The sequence below is a fragment of the Arachis stenosperma genome, chromosome 9 (assembly GCF_014773155.1).
Source record: "Arachis stenosperma cultivar V10309 chromosome 9, arast.V10309.gnm1.PFL2, whole genome shotgun sequence".
NCBI lineage: Eukaryota > Viridiplantae > Streptophyta > Magnoliopsida > Fabales > Fabaceae > Arachis > Arachis stenosperma.
Window position 1 is genome coordinate 12793723 of NC_080385.1, and position 15508 is coordinate 12809230.

Consider the following 15508-nt stretch of genomic DNA (forward strand, 5'->3'; position numbering starts at 1 on the left):
TGAGACAAACTTTGCTAGAGGGACAAGGATATCCCAGAAGTGGTTTCATATAGACCTTCTTTTTTAGGGTTAAGTACGATTTTGGTCCCTAACATAGAGGCTGAAAATTTATTTTCTCTCTGGCCTTTTTTTCGTTACAAAATGGTCTCAAAGGTTTCAGTTTGTTTAAAATCATCCTTCGGACAAAAATACCCTTCCTTCTTCTTCTCCAAAATCAACCAAAAGCAGAGGCGTAGAGGCACAAGCAAATGTAGAAACAGAAGCAGGAAGAAACAGAAAGCAGTGAAACAATAACAACAATGAAACAACAACAACTAGAAGAACAACACTACCAACAACAATGGATAATAAAATCAGAGCAACAACAAAAGCAAAACCAGAAGCAGAAGTAAAAACAGAAACATAAGCAAAAGCAAAAGCAGAAATGACGAGGAGCATCGACGACCGAGCGAGGAAGAGGAACAGAAACGGCGAGCGGCGCGCGAGTGGCGGCAGCTGCGCTGAACGCGGTCTCCCTCTCTCTTTCGATCTCTCTCTTCTCCCTTTCTCCTATCTTGCTCTCTGTTTTCCCTTCCGATCTCTTTCTTCTCCCTTGCTCTCTATCCCCCCCTCTTAATCCATGTGTGTGTGGCAGTTTTTCCTTCCATTATCTCCATCACAGGCGGCGGTGCGGCGGCGCTACCTTCCCTTCCCCCTTCTTCCCTCTGATTCTCTTTCTCCCTTTCATCGTTCCCTTTCTTTCTTTTTTTTCTTTTTTATTTTATTTTATAATTTTTTTAGTTAGGGGTAATTTAGTAATAAAAATAAAAAATTTGGTAAAAAAGACAATTTTAAAATAAACTAAAACCTTCGCGACCATCTTATAGCAAAAAAAAGGCCGGAAATGAAATAAATTTTCGGTCTCTACGTTAGGGACCAAAATCGTACTTAACCCTCTTTTTTAAATTCCATTAAAAAATATATTCTTCACATAATCACATCTATCTTACTGAGAGACTATTTTTTTTACCGCAGCAATGGCATGGAGAGCTCGAACAGATGTGAAACGAGTAACAGAAACAAAAGTTTCTTCATAATTAATACCATACTCTTGCATACAATCTTAAGCAACCAATTATACCTTATAACAGTCAAAGGAACCATCAAAATGAATCTTAAATATAAATGATACTAATTGATCTAAATTAATTTTAATTATACTCTAACAATAAAAAATATTCCAATCTAATAAAATATTAAATCAACATCACTTGTTAAAGTAAAAAAAAATATGTTCACATTTGATTTTGAAAAAGGTAAAACATTTATTAAAAGTACTAAACAAATAGAAAACAATACCAATTCTCAAAATTTAGTAGTGCGACAAAAAATGTCTTAATCTATAACTCATTTATACTAAAAAGGAAAAATAATTATTTGTACCTATAAACTTTACGAATGCTAATAAAAGTACCAGTCAAAGAAAAAAAAATTAATATTGTACCCAATTAAAGATGAATTCCATACGATAAAAATATTCAAACTTAAAATTTTGTTAACTTTTTAATAAAATTTTCAAATAACCTCCACTCTTTATCTTCAACCTCAACTTTATTACCATATCTTCTTTCTCAAATCTCAAACTTTTATATTTTTCTATTACTACCACTTTAACCACCTTTTCTATCTTTGCTACTCTATTACCACCACCACGAGCGCTATCATCTTTTCACACCGATGACGACGAAGGCAATGACAGGCCTCCAGAAAATTTGTCTATTCCCAGGCAACATTATCACCTCTGACAGCATCCACTCCAAGTCCTGCGGCGGCCCCAGTGCTGCCTTAAGCTCACGTATAGATTGCCTTTACTTCGGTATGATGGCGAGTTTAGATCTACCGAATTCAAGCTCCAGCAACACAACCAGAATCTTGATGGTGCCGTCTTACCAGAAACTGAGTGATTCGCCGGAACTGAAATTATTGTCTCCCCTGTCCCACCATAAATTTCGGCCATGACAGTAATCATCATATTCATAACCCGTGGAATAAAAAGAAATTATGTGTGGATGAAATAATAAGCAAGAAAGCATGGAATAAATAAAAAAGAAGAGTGCTTATGGATTGCTTGAAACTTGTTGTGAGAAGTTTAGTTATTGTAGATGTTGGTGTTACCAGCAGGCGGAACAACCCACCCTTTAGAGCCACCCACTTCGAATTAAAAAAAGAACCACAAACTCAAAAGTCGAAGCTTAACTTCAAGAACACCATCTCATTCTAGTTTTTGTTTCCTTTTGAATCCTGAAAGCATCAAATCCTTGCCACCACCGCATCAGAACTCAGTTTCTGAGCTGCAATCGTCGTCTACTTTCTATTCTTCATCTTCTTCTCTTAAGATTATAGAAGAGTTGAGAATAAAGGTGGTTAGGAGAATGGTAATAAAGAGATGTGAAAGTTTAAGATTTGGAAAAGAAGAGATGGCGATAAAGTTGATGTTGAAGATAAAAGGTGGGAATAATTTAAAAATTTATTAAAAAGTCAACAAAAAATTAAAGTTTGTCTGCTTTGTCGTACGAAACCCATTTTAATGGATACAACGTTGATTTTTTTTAACAGATTTTTTTGTCAACATTTATAAAATTTATGGGTACAAATATTTTTTTTAAATTATATTAAACCAAAAATATGTAATCTTGTGAGTGTTTTCTGTTGAAAATAAATTGATACAATATATATCAATATTGTTGTGATAAGGCATGAGGTGGATGTCCATTAATGTTTGTGGCTAACTTTTCCAAGTGAAAAGTTTAGACTATCAAAGAAAGACTGAAGTTAATTCCTTTTTGACAATTTACCTTTTGCATGCCTATACTGAAGTTAATTCCTTTTTGACAATTTACCTTTTGCATGCCTATAAATACGAGGCTAAACCTCAAGCAAACACACGGCAACAATAATAAAGCAAATTCTTTTTCTCTCTCTCTCTTTTCTTATATAAAACACTTCTTTACTTTCTTCCTTCTCATAAACCTCAAGCAAACACACGGCAACAATAATAAAGCAAATTCTTTCTCTCTCTCTCTTTTCTTATATAAAACACTTCTTTACTTTCTTCCTTCTCATACTACTAATATAATATTAATATATTATTTTTATAGCAATACAATAGTATTGAGTAGTGTTTTTCTATTCATACTTTATATTTGTTATCTCTTCCTTATTTATTTATTTAGTTATCTTACAACACGTTATCAGCACGAAGCTCTAACGAAATTTTAGGAAGACCTCAGGTAACAAATTTTTATTATGTCAAAACTCTTTCATCTTGAATATAATGCTCATGATATATTTGGAAATAATTATTTATCATGGATATAGATGTTGAAATCTATCTTGATTCAATAGATCTTGAAGATACCATTAAGGCTGCAAATAATACATCCCAGAAGGATATAGCCAAAGCCATAATTTTTCTTTGTCGTCATCTTGACGTATGATTGAAAAAGGAATATCTCACATTAAAAGATCCTGCAGATCTGTGGAAAGACCTTGAAAAAAGGTATAATCATGTGATACTTCCTCAAACCCGATATATTGGAGAAAACTTTTTCAACCTTCCATGCCTCGAATGTGCTCCTGCAGCAGCAGTATCAAAAAAATGATTTAAAAAATATTCTGAGTTAATTTCTTGCCTTCTTGTTGCTGAACGCAATAATGAGTTGCTTTTAAAGAATCATGAAGCACGCCCAACTGGCGCCGCCCCATTTCGTGAAGTAAATGCGGCAAATTACCCTATAAGAGGTAAATGGCAAGGTTTTAATAACAAGAAAAATTATGGAAGGAAAATGAATTATATTCAAAAGAGAGGATCTCACCAGAAGTGGGATAAAGAAAGAAATATCGGGTAGAATAAATCAACAGAAGATAAGTGTTTGCTGTTGTGGTGGAAATGACCATTGGTCACGTACCTGTCGTACCCCAAGGCACCTAGTCGATCTTTACCAGGCATCTTTGAAAAAGGACGACAAGGAAAAAGAGTCGAATTTCGTTTCAAATGATGCTGAAAATTCCACCACTTATTATGATATATTTAATTTCTTTGAGGATTTTGAAAGAAATATTGGCTATTTGATCAATGATGGAATAGTTTAATATGTGTGTTTGTTAAGTATTCATGTGAATAATTTTATTGTGCATGTACTTCTACTCATTTTATTATTATTATCATTTGTCTTTGAAGAAAAATGGCAAGGACATATTCTGAAGATATTTGTCTTGCGGATAGTGCAAGTTCGCACACTATTCTTAAAAGTGATATATATTTTACTCATCTTGTGCCAAAAGAAGAATATGTTAATACTATTATTGGCCCAGACAATGTGATAGAAGGCTCCAGAAGAGCTATAATTTTGTTTCCTGGAGGAACAAAATTCATAATAAATAATGCACTATTGTCTACTAAGTCTCGAAGAAACTTGTTGAGTTTTAAAGATATTCGCCGAAATGGATATCATATTGAGACTATGAATGAGGAAAATCATAAGTACTTATGTATCACAACTCATGATTCAAATAAGAAAGTTATATTAGAAAAGTTGCCCTCACTTTCATCTGGGTTATATTATACTAAGATTAGTGCAATTGAATCACATGCCATTGTAAACCAGAAGTTTACTAGCCCAAATGAATTCATAACTTGGCATGATAGATTGGGTCATTCGGGAACAACCATGATGAGGAGAATTATTGAAAACTCCCATGAACATTCACTAAAGAACCAGAAGATTCTTAAATCTAGTGAATTTTGCTGTGCTGCATGTTTTCAAGGGAAGTTAATTTTAAGGCCATCACCAGTAAAGATTGGATTTGAGTCCCCTGAATTCCTAGAAAGGATTCAAGGTGATATATGTGGACCTATTCATCCACCATGTGGATCTTTCAGATATTTTATAGTCATAATAGACGCATCTTCGAGATGGTCACATGTGTGCTTATTGTTTTCTCGCACAAATTACTGGCTCAAATTATTCGATTAAAAGCACAATTTCCAGAAAATCCAATCAAAGCAATTCGCCTTGATAATGCTAGTGAATTTACTTCCCAAGCTTTTGATGCTTATTGTATGGCTAATGGAATAAGTGTTGAACATCCAGTAGCTTATGTTTACACACAAAATGGGTTAGCAGAATCACTTATTAAGTGCCTCCAATTGATTGCTAGACCCTTACTTATGAGAATAAATCTCCCAACTTCGGTTTGGGGGCATGCTATTTTACATGCCGTAGCACTTATTCGTTTGAGGCCAACGAGTTATCATAAGTTCTCTCCTATGCAATTAACTTTTGGCTAGCAGCCAAATGTTTTCCATTTAAGAATATTTGGGTGCGCGATATATGTTCCCATTGTACCACCTAATCGCACCAAAATGGGATCCTAAAGAAAATTGGAGATATATGTTGGATATGATTCTCCCTCTATAGTGAGGTATCTTGAGATACAAACGGGAGATGTATTTAAAGCCCGGTTTGCAAATTGTCATTTTGATGAATCAAAATTTCCAACATTAGGGGGAGAGAATAAGCTTCCTGAAAAGGAACTTAATTGGAATGCATCATCGTTGATGCATTTAGATCCTCGATCAGGGCAATGTGAACTAGAAGTTCAAAAGATTATACATTTGCAAAGAATAGCAAATGAATTGCCTGATACATTTTCCGATACAAAGAGGATAACCAAATCTTATATACCAGCAAAAATGCCCCAATTCGAATTGATGTCCCAGTAGGACAAATAGCCACTGAAGCAAATACACGCCAGAAGCGTGGCAGGCCTGTCGGTTCCAAAGATAAAAATCCTCAAAAGAGAAAAGAGGTAAATAATATTCATGTTGAAAAAGACATAGTAGAGACATCTGCAGTTGTCCAAAATTCTGATATAATGTTAACGCCAGAAGTCGTTCAGGTACCTGAAAATTGTGAAAATGACGAGATCTCGATAAATTATGTCTTTACAGGAGAGAAATGGGACCGAAATAAGACAATTGTCAATGAAATATTTGCATATAATGTGGCATTAAATATCATGCATGAAAGTAATGTTCTTGAGCCAAGATCAGTCGAAGAATATCGACAAAGAAATGATTGGCCAAAATGGGAAGCAGCCATGAAGGCTGAATTAGACTCACTTGCAAAACGTGAAGTTTTTGGACCTGTAGTCCATACACCTAAAGATGTAAAACCTATTGGATATCGATGGGTATTTGTGAGAAAACGAAATGGGTAAAATGAAGTTGTGCGCTATAAAGCCCGACTTGTGGCACAAGATTTTTCACAAAGGCCCGGTATAGATTATGAAGAAACGTATTCCCCTGTAGTGGATGCGATAACATTGCGTTATTTGGTCAGTTTATCTGCATATCATAAACTGCATATGCATTTAATGGATGTGGTAACAGCCTACTTATACGGCTCATTAGATCAGGATATCTAGATGAAAGTTCCTGAAGGACTAAAGATATCTAAACTATCCAATAAATATTCGCAACGGTTATACTCAGTCAAATTGCAAAGATCTTTATATGGTCTGAAGCAATCTAGACGAATGTGGTATAATCGTCTTACTGAGTATCTGGCCAAAAATGGATTCAAGAATGATGATATCTGTCCATGTGTTTTCATAAAGAAAACTACATCTGGATTCATTATTATTGTTGTGTACGTTGATGATTTAAATATCATTGGGACTCCTGAAGAGATTCCAACAATAATAAAAATTCTAAAAGAAGAGTTTGAGATGAAAGATCTTGGAAGGACTAAATTTTGTCTCGGCCTGCAGATCGAGCATATAAAAAATGGGATCTTTATTCATCAAACAACATACACAGAAAAGATCTTGAAGAGATTTTATATGGATAAGTCACATCCCTTGAGTACCCCAATGATCGTAAGATCTTTGGATGTGGAGAAGGATCAATTCCGTCCTAAAGAAGAAAATGAAGATATCCATGGTCTTGAAGTACCATATCTTAGTGCCATTGGAGCGCTAATGTATCTTGCTAATAATACAAGACCCGATATATCATTTGCTGTGAATTTACTAGCAAGGTATAGTTCCTCTCCAACCAGAAGACATTGGAGTGGAATCAAGCAAATCTTTCGATATTTTCATGGAACGGTTGATATGGGATTGTTTTATCCCTATGGATCCAAGTCACAACTAGTTGGCTATGCAGATGCCGGATACTTGTCTAGTCCATATAAAGGGAGATCTCAAACAGGATACCTGTTCACATATGGTGGTACAATTATATCTTGGAGATCCACGAAACAGACGATTGCTGCAACATCCTCTAATCATGCTGAAATACTGGCGATTCATGAAGCTAGTCGCGAGTGTTTTTGGCTGTCTGATTCAATATATTCTGTCATCATGTGGACTGATTGATCATAAGATAGCTCCAACTGTCCTGTTTGAAGATAATACAGCATGCATTGCTTAACTTAAAAGTGGATACATCAAAGGTGATAGAACAAAGCATATTTCTCCCAAATTCTTCTTCACTCGTAATCTTCAAAATCAAGGGACAATTGATGTCCAACAGATCCGCTCAAGTGACAACTTGACAGATTTATTTATAAAGTCACTCCTAAAATCCTCCTTTGAAAGATTGGTACATGAGATTGGGATGTGCCGATTTCGGGACATTAAATGATGTCGACAAGAGGGGGAGACTGTACTCTTTTTTCCTTGGTCAAGTTTTTTTTCCCATTAGGTTTTTCTTGACAAGGTTTTTAATGAGGCAGTCCCCATCACAAAGGATATTGTACTCTTTTTCTTTCACTAAAGTTTTTCTCATAGGATTTTCCTTTAGTAAGGTTTTAATGAGGCAATAATCCTAAATGGTCATCCAAGGGGGAGTGTTATGATAAGGCATGAGGTGGATGCCCATTAATGTTTGTGGCTAACTTTTCTAAGTGAAAAATTTAGACTATCAAAAAAAGATTGAAGTACAATTTACTTTTTGCATGCCTATAAATACGAGGTTAAACCTCAAGCAAATACGCAGTAACAATAATAAAGCAAATTCTTTATCTCTCTCTTTTCTTATATAAAACACTTCTTTACTTTCTTCCTTCTCATACTACTAATATAATATTAATATATTATTTTTATAGTAATACAATAGTATTGAGTAGTATTTTTCTATTCATACTTTATATTTGTTACCTCTTCTTTATTTATTTATTTAGTTATCTTACAACAAATATAATTTTTTTTGACACATACAGTTATCTAATGATATGTATTACTACGAGATGGTGACAAAACATTGACTAATATGAATTACAGGCTAATTAATCAATTCTACCTAAATTAAACATTATATCATATAGGAATCTTTTTATATGGAAAATAAATTATGGCTTGGATATTGTTTTGACTAATAGATTTTTGTACTATACATTGATATGACAATCGATTCTCTTTATTTTTTTTCTTAATTGATATTATAAAATGAGATTTTTTTTATTATATACTCTTTAAGTGAGATAAAAAAATATTTAAAAAAGTATTATATAATAAAATATTATATTTGGTAACATAATTTGAAATAATGTTAAAAAGATCCATTTTCCTTTAATTATAAGTGTTACTTGTGATAATAATCATGCATCTATGATATTTGATAATAAAAAAATTAGACAAAAAAATCAGAATTTATCTTATTTAATATTTATTAATTCTAATAATAACTAATATATAAATATTAAATAAGATAAATTTAGACAATTTTTTTTATTTTTTTAGTATTATCATAATCTAATCAACAAAGCACTTTTATTTATATGTTAATATCACTGAATAGTGTGCCAGAGTTAACATATTTTTCAGGTGATAATAATTTTATTTTATGAATTAATTTATATTTTATTTATAGAAAAAACCTAAAATGTATTGACTTGATGAATATTATAGAAATATTTTATTAACAATATATAGAACTTTAATTAAAATCAAATTTATTAATTATTATTTGTTATTAGTCATTTAATTTGTTGAACTTTCAAGATATGGAATTTTATAAGTGACAAAAAAGGTTAAAATGAAATCATTTTTATAAATGAAGGGAAATTACAAAATTGTCCTAGACTCCTAGTTATAACTACTTTATTTGTTTATATCTAGTTAATTAGAATGCTTGTGACATATACAAGAAATAAGTGACCATGTAGTGTATAAATATATATTCCCTCTCCACACGAAGCCAAGCACACTCCCTTATACTTGGCTTGATTCGAGAGAGATGGCAAATCTCAGCAATGGCAATGATGATAGCAATAATAATGGTTCTTTTCTCAAGATTCCAAAGATAAAGTTTACAAAGCTCTTCATCAATGGAGAATTCGTGGATTCAGTTTCAGGTTCTAATTAATTAATCATTCTTCTTCTCTCTTTATTTTCTTAATTACCTCTATTCTTTTCCCCTAATAATTCATATATATTGGTTTCTGTATCGTTTTAATTTCCAGTTAGTACAGAACCCAATTGTAATTTAATAATAATTGCGTACCTGGCATAGAAAAATATCCTTAATTAGCTTGGTTTGATAAATTGGATAGTTTCATTCTTCAGTTGAGGACATCGATCATCATGGAAGAGTTGAACTGAACTTGATGATCATATTCATGGGAAGGAGTGGTTGGTTGGCTTAATAATAACATTATATTAGTTTTAATATTATTTTATTGCTAAGATATTTTAAACTAGTTTCTTAGTGATAAGAGATTTAAACTCTGACTTACGTGCATCCCCAAGTCTTATTTTACAATTCGGTTCCGTTACGTTATCAACAGCATATCTGCCAACTTCTCCCAACTCTTATTTATAATTGTGTTTCATAGAAGTGTGTTCGTGAATGTGTCTAATAAAAATGTTTTTTTTATAACTGTGTTTAATAGAAGTGTCTTTATAGATATATTTTTTGGATGTGTCTTTTTATATATGTATTTAAAATATATTAATTATTAGACACATCTACGAATACATTTCCATAAAACACAAATATAAATAAGAGTTGACAGAAGTTGGCAGATAATATGTTGGTACCTATACTTTTCCTTTACAATTTCATTTTATTTGCTAATATTTATAAAAAGGTGGAAACTCAAGTGCAGTCGACTTCATGTGAAGTTGATAATTGAGAGTTGTTAAATAATTTGATTAATTTGACTAAATTTTTTATCTAACGACTTTTAATTATCAACTTTACATCAAGTCAGCTAGGTGTGGTGAGTGAGTTCATTTGGCTGGCCAGAGGTGTGCTGATGTAATAGGATACCAGTGATGTCAACTCAAAATATTTAAAAAATAAAAAAGATAAAAGTTTATGATCGAAAAGGTTCAATGAAGGTGAAATATCAAAGTTGTATTTTACCAACACTGCACATAGCACATAGCAGCTTAATTTGACCTCATTTTGCTGTTTAATTAATAATTAGTGAAGGCGTAAGATTATACTTTCTCAATTTTCAAATAAATAAATGTCTATTTTTAAATTTATATTTTGATTAAAAACATTTAAATATATTAAAATTAAAATTAAAAAATATTCTTGATAGCAATAATTACTCTCTTTAATTCTCTTTTGTCTATTTATTTAGGGGTATGGCTAAAAAAATAGTAATAATATTAATGTGTTAGGTTAGGTGGACAATTATTTAATTTTTTTTCTTTTAAATAAACACTTATTTGAGAACAAAGAGAGTATGTATCTATGTGGCATGATTTTTTTTTAGTTTTTCGTTTTTATAAATTAAAAAAATGTTAAAACAGTTGAATTAACTTGATAATAACCTTTTTTCTATTAAAAAGGAAAAAGGTTTGAGACAGTAGATCCAAGAACAGAAGAAGTGATTACAGAAATAGCAGAGGCTACAAAAGAAGATATTGATATTGCTGTGAAGGCAGCACGTCAAGCTTTTGATTCTGGTCCATGGCCACGCATGCCTGGTGCTGTATGTATCCTTCACATCTTCACCTAACTTTTATTTCTATTATTATTATTATTATTATTATTATAACTCATAATGTGGCCTTAATATAAATTTCTAAGTTTCAGTCAATGACTCATTAATATCAAATTAGCATAATTAGAGAATTTTCCATGTGGGAAACTAAACACGCAACCTTAATAAAAATTAAAAAAGCATAAGTCATAGTCTACGCTTTATTTAGATAAGATAGACTACTTAAAATGATACACCAAAAATTTCATTGTGTATATATATATATGCTGCTAGTGAGGACAAAATTGTCATTTTGAACAATTTCATAATTGTAATCTACATTGCTGTTTTGAAAAATATTTTTGGAAATAGCTAAGCTTATTATTAGAAATATCAATTGGTTGGTTAAATAGAGATATCAATTATTAATTAGTTGAAATTAACTTAGGTTGATCTAGATGTTAGTTTATTAGTCTGTTTAAAAAATTGCTGGGATTGTGAATCCAACTTTGAGCATACAACAACTGATTTACCAGTAACAAATTTTTAAATAGAACTCACATTCATGACGAATTTATTTTTAGCCGATCGAGATAGAAAATAATATAAAAAACAAAAACAAAATATTAATTAGTTGGTTGAAATTACTTGTCTTTTTAATTGAATACATGAATTTGAAGATTTATAAAAAGAAAAAAAAAGGTAAAGAAGATATATTAATTTGGGTATGGAATTATGGAACAGGAGAGAGCAAAGATTATGCTAAAATGGGCAGAGCTAATTGAAGAGAACATTGAAGAGATAGCAGCATTGGACACGATTGATGGAGGGAAGCTATATAGTTGGTGTAAGGCTGTGGATGTTCCGGAAGCATCAAATTTACTGCGTTACTATGCTGGTGCTGCTGATAAAATCCATGGAGAAGTGTTCAAAACTTCTAGGAACCTTCATTTGTATTCTCTTATGGAACCTGTTGGTGTTGTGGGACACATTATCCCTTGGAATTTTCCTACTGTCATGTTCTTCACCAAGGCTAGCCCTGCCTTAGCCGCCGGCTGCACCATGCTCCTCAAGCCGGCCGAGCATACGCCTCTCTCGGCTCTCTTTTATGCTCATCTTGCTAAGCTGGTAAGCCTAATACAAGTTGCTTCAGTTGCTCATGAAACTTAGCTTCTTCACTCAATCAAGTCATGAGACTTGATCAAGCATGTTTTATTTTAATATATTTAAAACTTTAAAAGTATTAATTTAGTTTGATAGTTATTATTTTGAGCAAACTACTAAAATGTTATCCCAAAAGATACTATAAATACGAATTTTTGCAAGTATCATTAGAAAAATAAGATATTTTCATTCTCAAAAATCGGTAATTTTATACCAAAGTGTTTTTTTAAAACAAAATTATCATAAATGACCAATTTTTTTTTTGAAAAATAAAAAGAAAAATCTAAAGATCAAATTTTGTTCCAATTTTTTTTCTGTATTTTTTAAATATTTATTTAACTATTGTCAAAAAAATATGATCAAATAGGTAATCGATTTGCTGAATATGAATTTTTTTGTTATTTATAAAAAGTATAATATTTATTGGTTATTTTTGTCGCATTTTTAAATCATTTAAAATTTATTTTATCGATAATATTTTTTTAGGGACTTTTTTGTCCGCGTTTAAATTTTTCGAGTACCAAAGTGATAGTGCCTCTTATTATTCTACTAAATGGTCACGTTAAGTGGCATATTAGCTTATTTGATAAAATGTTCTAGTATCTAATTCTTAACTTAGTAAAATGTTGAATGTAATTTTCAGGCTGGTATCCCAGATGGGGTGCTTAATGTTGTACCTGGATTTGGTTCTGCTGGAGCTGCAATAGCCTCACATATGGACGTGGATGCGGTAATTTCCTATTCAAATTATCCATCTGTGGCTTTACTAAGGTTTGATTTGATTATGTTATGTTATAGGTCAGTTTTACTGGTTCCACGGAGACTGGCCGGAAGGTAATGATGGCGGCAACCATGAGCAATTTGAAACCAGTTTCACTTGAATTAGGTGGCAAGTCCCCAGTCTTGATCTTTGATGATGCTGATGTTGACAAAGCTGTTGACCTTGCTCTCTTTGGTATCCTACATAACAAGGTTTCATTTCTTTCATTCCAACTCAACCCCTGAAATCATTTTTCTTGTTTTCCAAAGTATCTCGGTCGTCCCTAGTAACTGTTTATAATTTTCAGGGAGAAATATGTGTTGCATTTTCCAGAGTTTATGTTCAAGAAGGAATTTATGATGAATTTGAGAAGAAGGTTGTGGAGAAGGCAAAAACATGGGTAGTAGGGGACCCATTTGACCCTAAAGTTCAGCAAGGACCACAGGTAACATAATTATGGTTACACTATAATTTCATTAATTTGAGAATAAGCCTTTAGATAATAATAACTCTTTTCTGTATATGATTTTTTTTTTTATTTTAAACTGCAGACTAGTAAGGCACAATTTGAGAAAATTCTGTCCTATATTGAGCTTGGAAAGAAAGAAGGAGCTACCCTTTTAACTGGGGGAAAAAGATTTGGAAACAAGGGCTACTACATTGAGCCTACAATTTTCTCTAATGTTAAGGTGCATTTTCAACTCTTCAAGAAACATGAAAACTGGCCTTCTTTATTATTAATATTCATAATTGCTTTACACTATCCATTTTAGGAGGACATGCTAATATCACAAGATGAGATATTTGGACCTGTCATGGTGCTTTCTAAGTTCAAGTAAGTATTAAGTACATCTTGTATTCTTTTTCACCCTCAATGTACCAAAGCAAATTCTTCTCTCTATTCTCTTTTATCTGGATGACCCTTTCATTAGTATATTCATAAGTTCACCTAACTTGTTAAGAAATCATTTCTCGTAAAAGTTTAAACTGTTAGATAAAGACAAATGAATGTTTTTATATCAGTAAGAATCAAACTTTAAACCTTTTGATATTATACTAAAAACAGGAGCATTGAGGAAGGAATTGAAAAGGCGAATAGCAGCAAATATGGGCTAGCGTCGGGGATTGTAACGAAGAACATGGATATTGCAAACACAGTGTCAAGATCCATCCGAGCAGGCATTGTTTGGATCAACTGCTTCTTTGCCTTTGATGTTGATTGCCCTTTTGGAGGCTACAAGATGAGTGGATTTGGAAGAGATTATGGATTGGAAGCACTCCATAAGTACCTTCAAGTTAAATCTGTTGCAACTCCTATTTACAATTCTCCTTGGCTTTGAAAAAATTTTCCCCCTTTCATATTGTATGCATTGTTGGATAAACGCAACTAAAATCGATTTGTTTCGGGTGCTCAACTATGCTAGTTTTATGCATTTATATTAGAAAATTATGATTTAACTAGTATCTTTACAATACCTGTTACCCTTTTTAAGTAATGAATTTTTAATGTGTTAGTAAAAGTCATAAAAGTGATAAAACTATACAAACTTTTGTGTTACGAAATGTATGTATAAAAAGAAATTTATATATCATGGAAATTTAAAAACAGATAAACATTAATAAGAATTCAATTAACTTGAGTCCTAATTAACAATGTGTTAATATCTTACAAGTATTTTTTTTAATTATTAAGAGCATTTCAGTGATAGTTTTTATTTCAATTTTATTTTGAATCTCACAAAATACTATATCAGCACTTATAAGACCATCTATCATAAATAGTAATTTAAAACTAAATGAAAAATATGTAACTCTAATACTTAGTATCAATTCAATTTGAATTAAAAAAAAAACTGAATAACAATAGTTATACAAAATGGCAAAATTTAACTTTTTTTTCCCATAAAAAATATACATCTATCTACTAAGATCGGTCTTATTTTATTTATTCTTTTTAACACTATTTTAATTTTAAAATCGTTCATTTATATTAAAATAATATTCTAAAAATACCCAGATCTTTTAAGATCCAAATTCAAAACCTATAATTAAAAGATCGAGACACCTACAACTTTAACCAATCCTAATAAGTCAACGTACAGTTACAACGTGTTACAATACATTATCTATCTCTAAGAAATTATGCAGAAAGTGAAGTGATGATAAACTACAAAGTACAAAGAGAGGAAAGAGTGTGTGTCAAAAGAGAAAGAGTTAATGTAGCAAGCATTTAACATTGGAATGATATACAGAGTGAAAATGAAAAAGAAAAAAGAAAGAAAGTGAGAAATTGGGCATGGCATTGCCTTAGTTAAAGTACCTTATGGTTGATAATAACGGTAGTTACTTTAGAAGAGTCAGCAAAGCGAGCAGAGAAAGATCTAGAGAGGTTATCTGCTTCATCCTTTGCATTACCATGGTCAAAGTTCTGAGAATATGTGTATGCATCATAATAAGGATCGATGATGATGATGATGCTGAAGAAGAATCAAAGAGCTTCTTCTTTTTCATCTTCAGCTTCATCCACAGAACTTTTCACCTCAACTTGCTTGATCCAATTGCTGAGAGTGACACGTAACTATTGTTTGCATCTTCATCA

The 15508-nt window shown here is 31.8% G+C and overlaps 1 protein-coding gene across 1 annotated transcript; it reads left to right on the plus strand.

The window, feature by feature from the left end:
• Positions 1-9177: 9177 nt before the first annotated feature.
• Positions 9178-14367, plus strand: LOC130948657 (aldehyde dehydrogenase family 2 member C4-like). Its single transcript, XM_057877497.1, has 9 exons — positions 9178-9401; positions 10852-10994; positions 11730-12113; positions 12793-12879; positions 12948-13121; positions 13217-13354; positions 13461-13598; positions 13683-13744; positions 13976-14367. The coding sequence occupies exons 1-9, from the start codon at positions 9284-9286 to the stop codon at positions 14247-14249; spliced, it is 1518 nt and encodes a 505-aa protein (XP_057733480.1). The 5' UTR covers positions 9178-9283; the 3' UTR covers positions 14250-14367.
• Positions 14368-15508: the final 1141 nt, after the last annotated feature.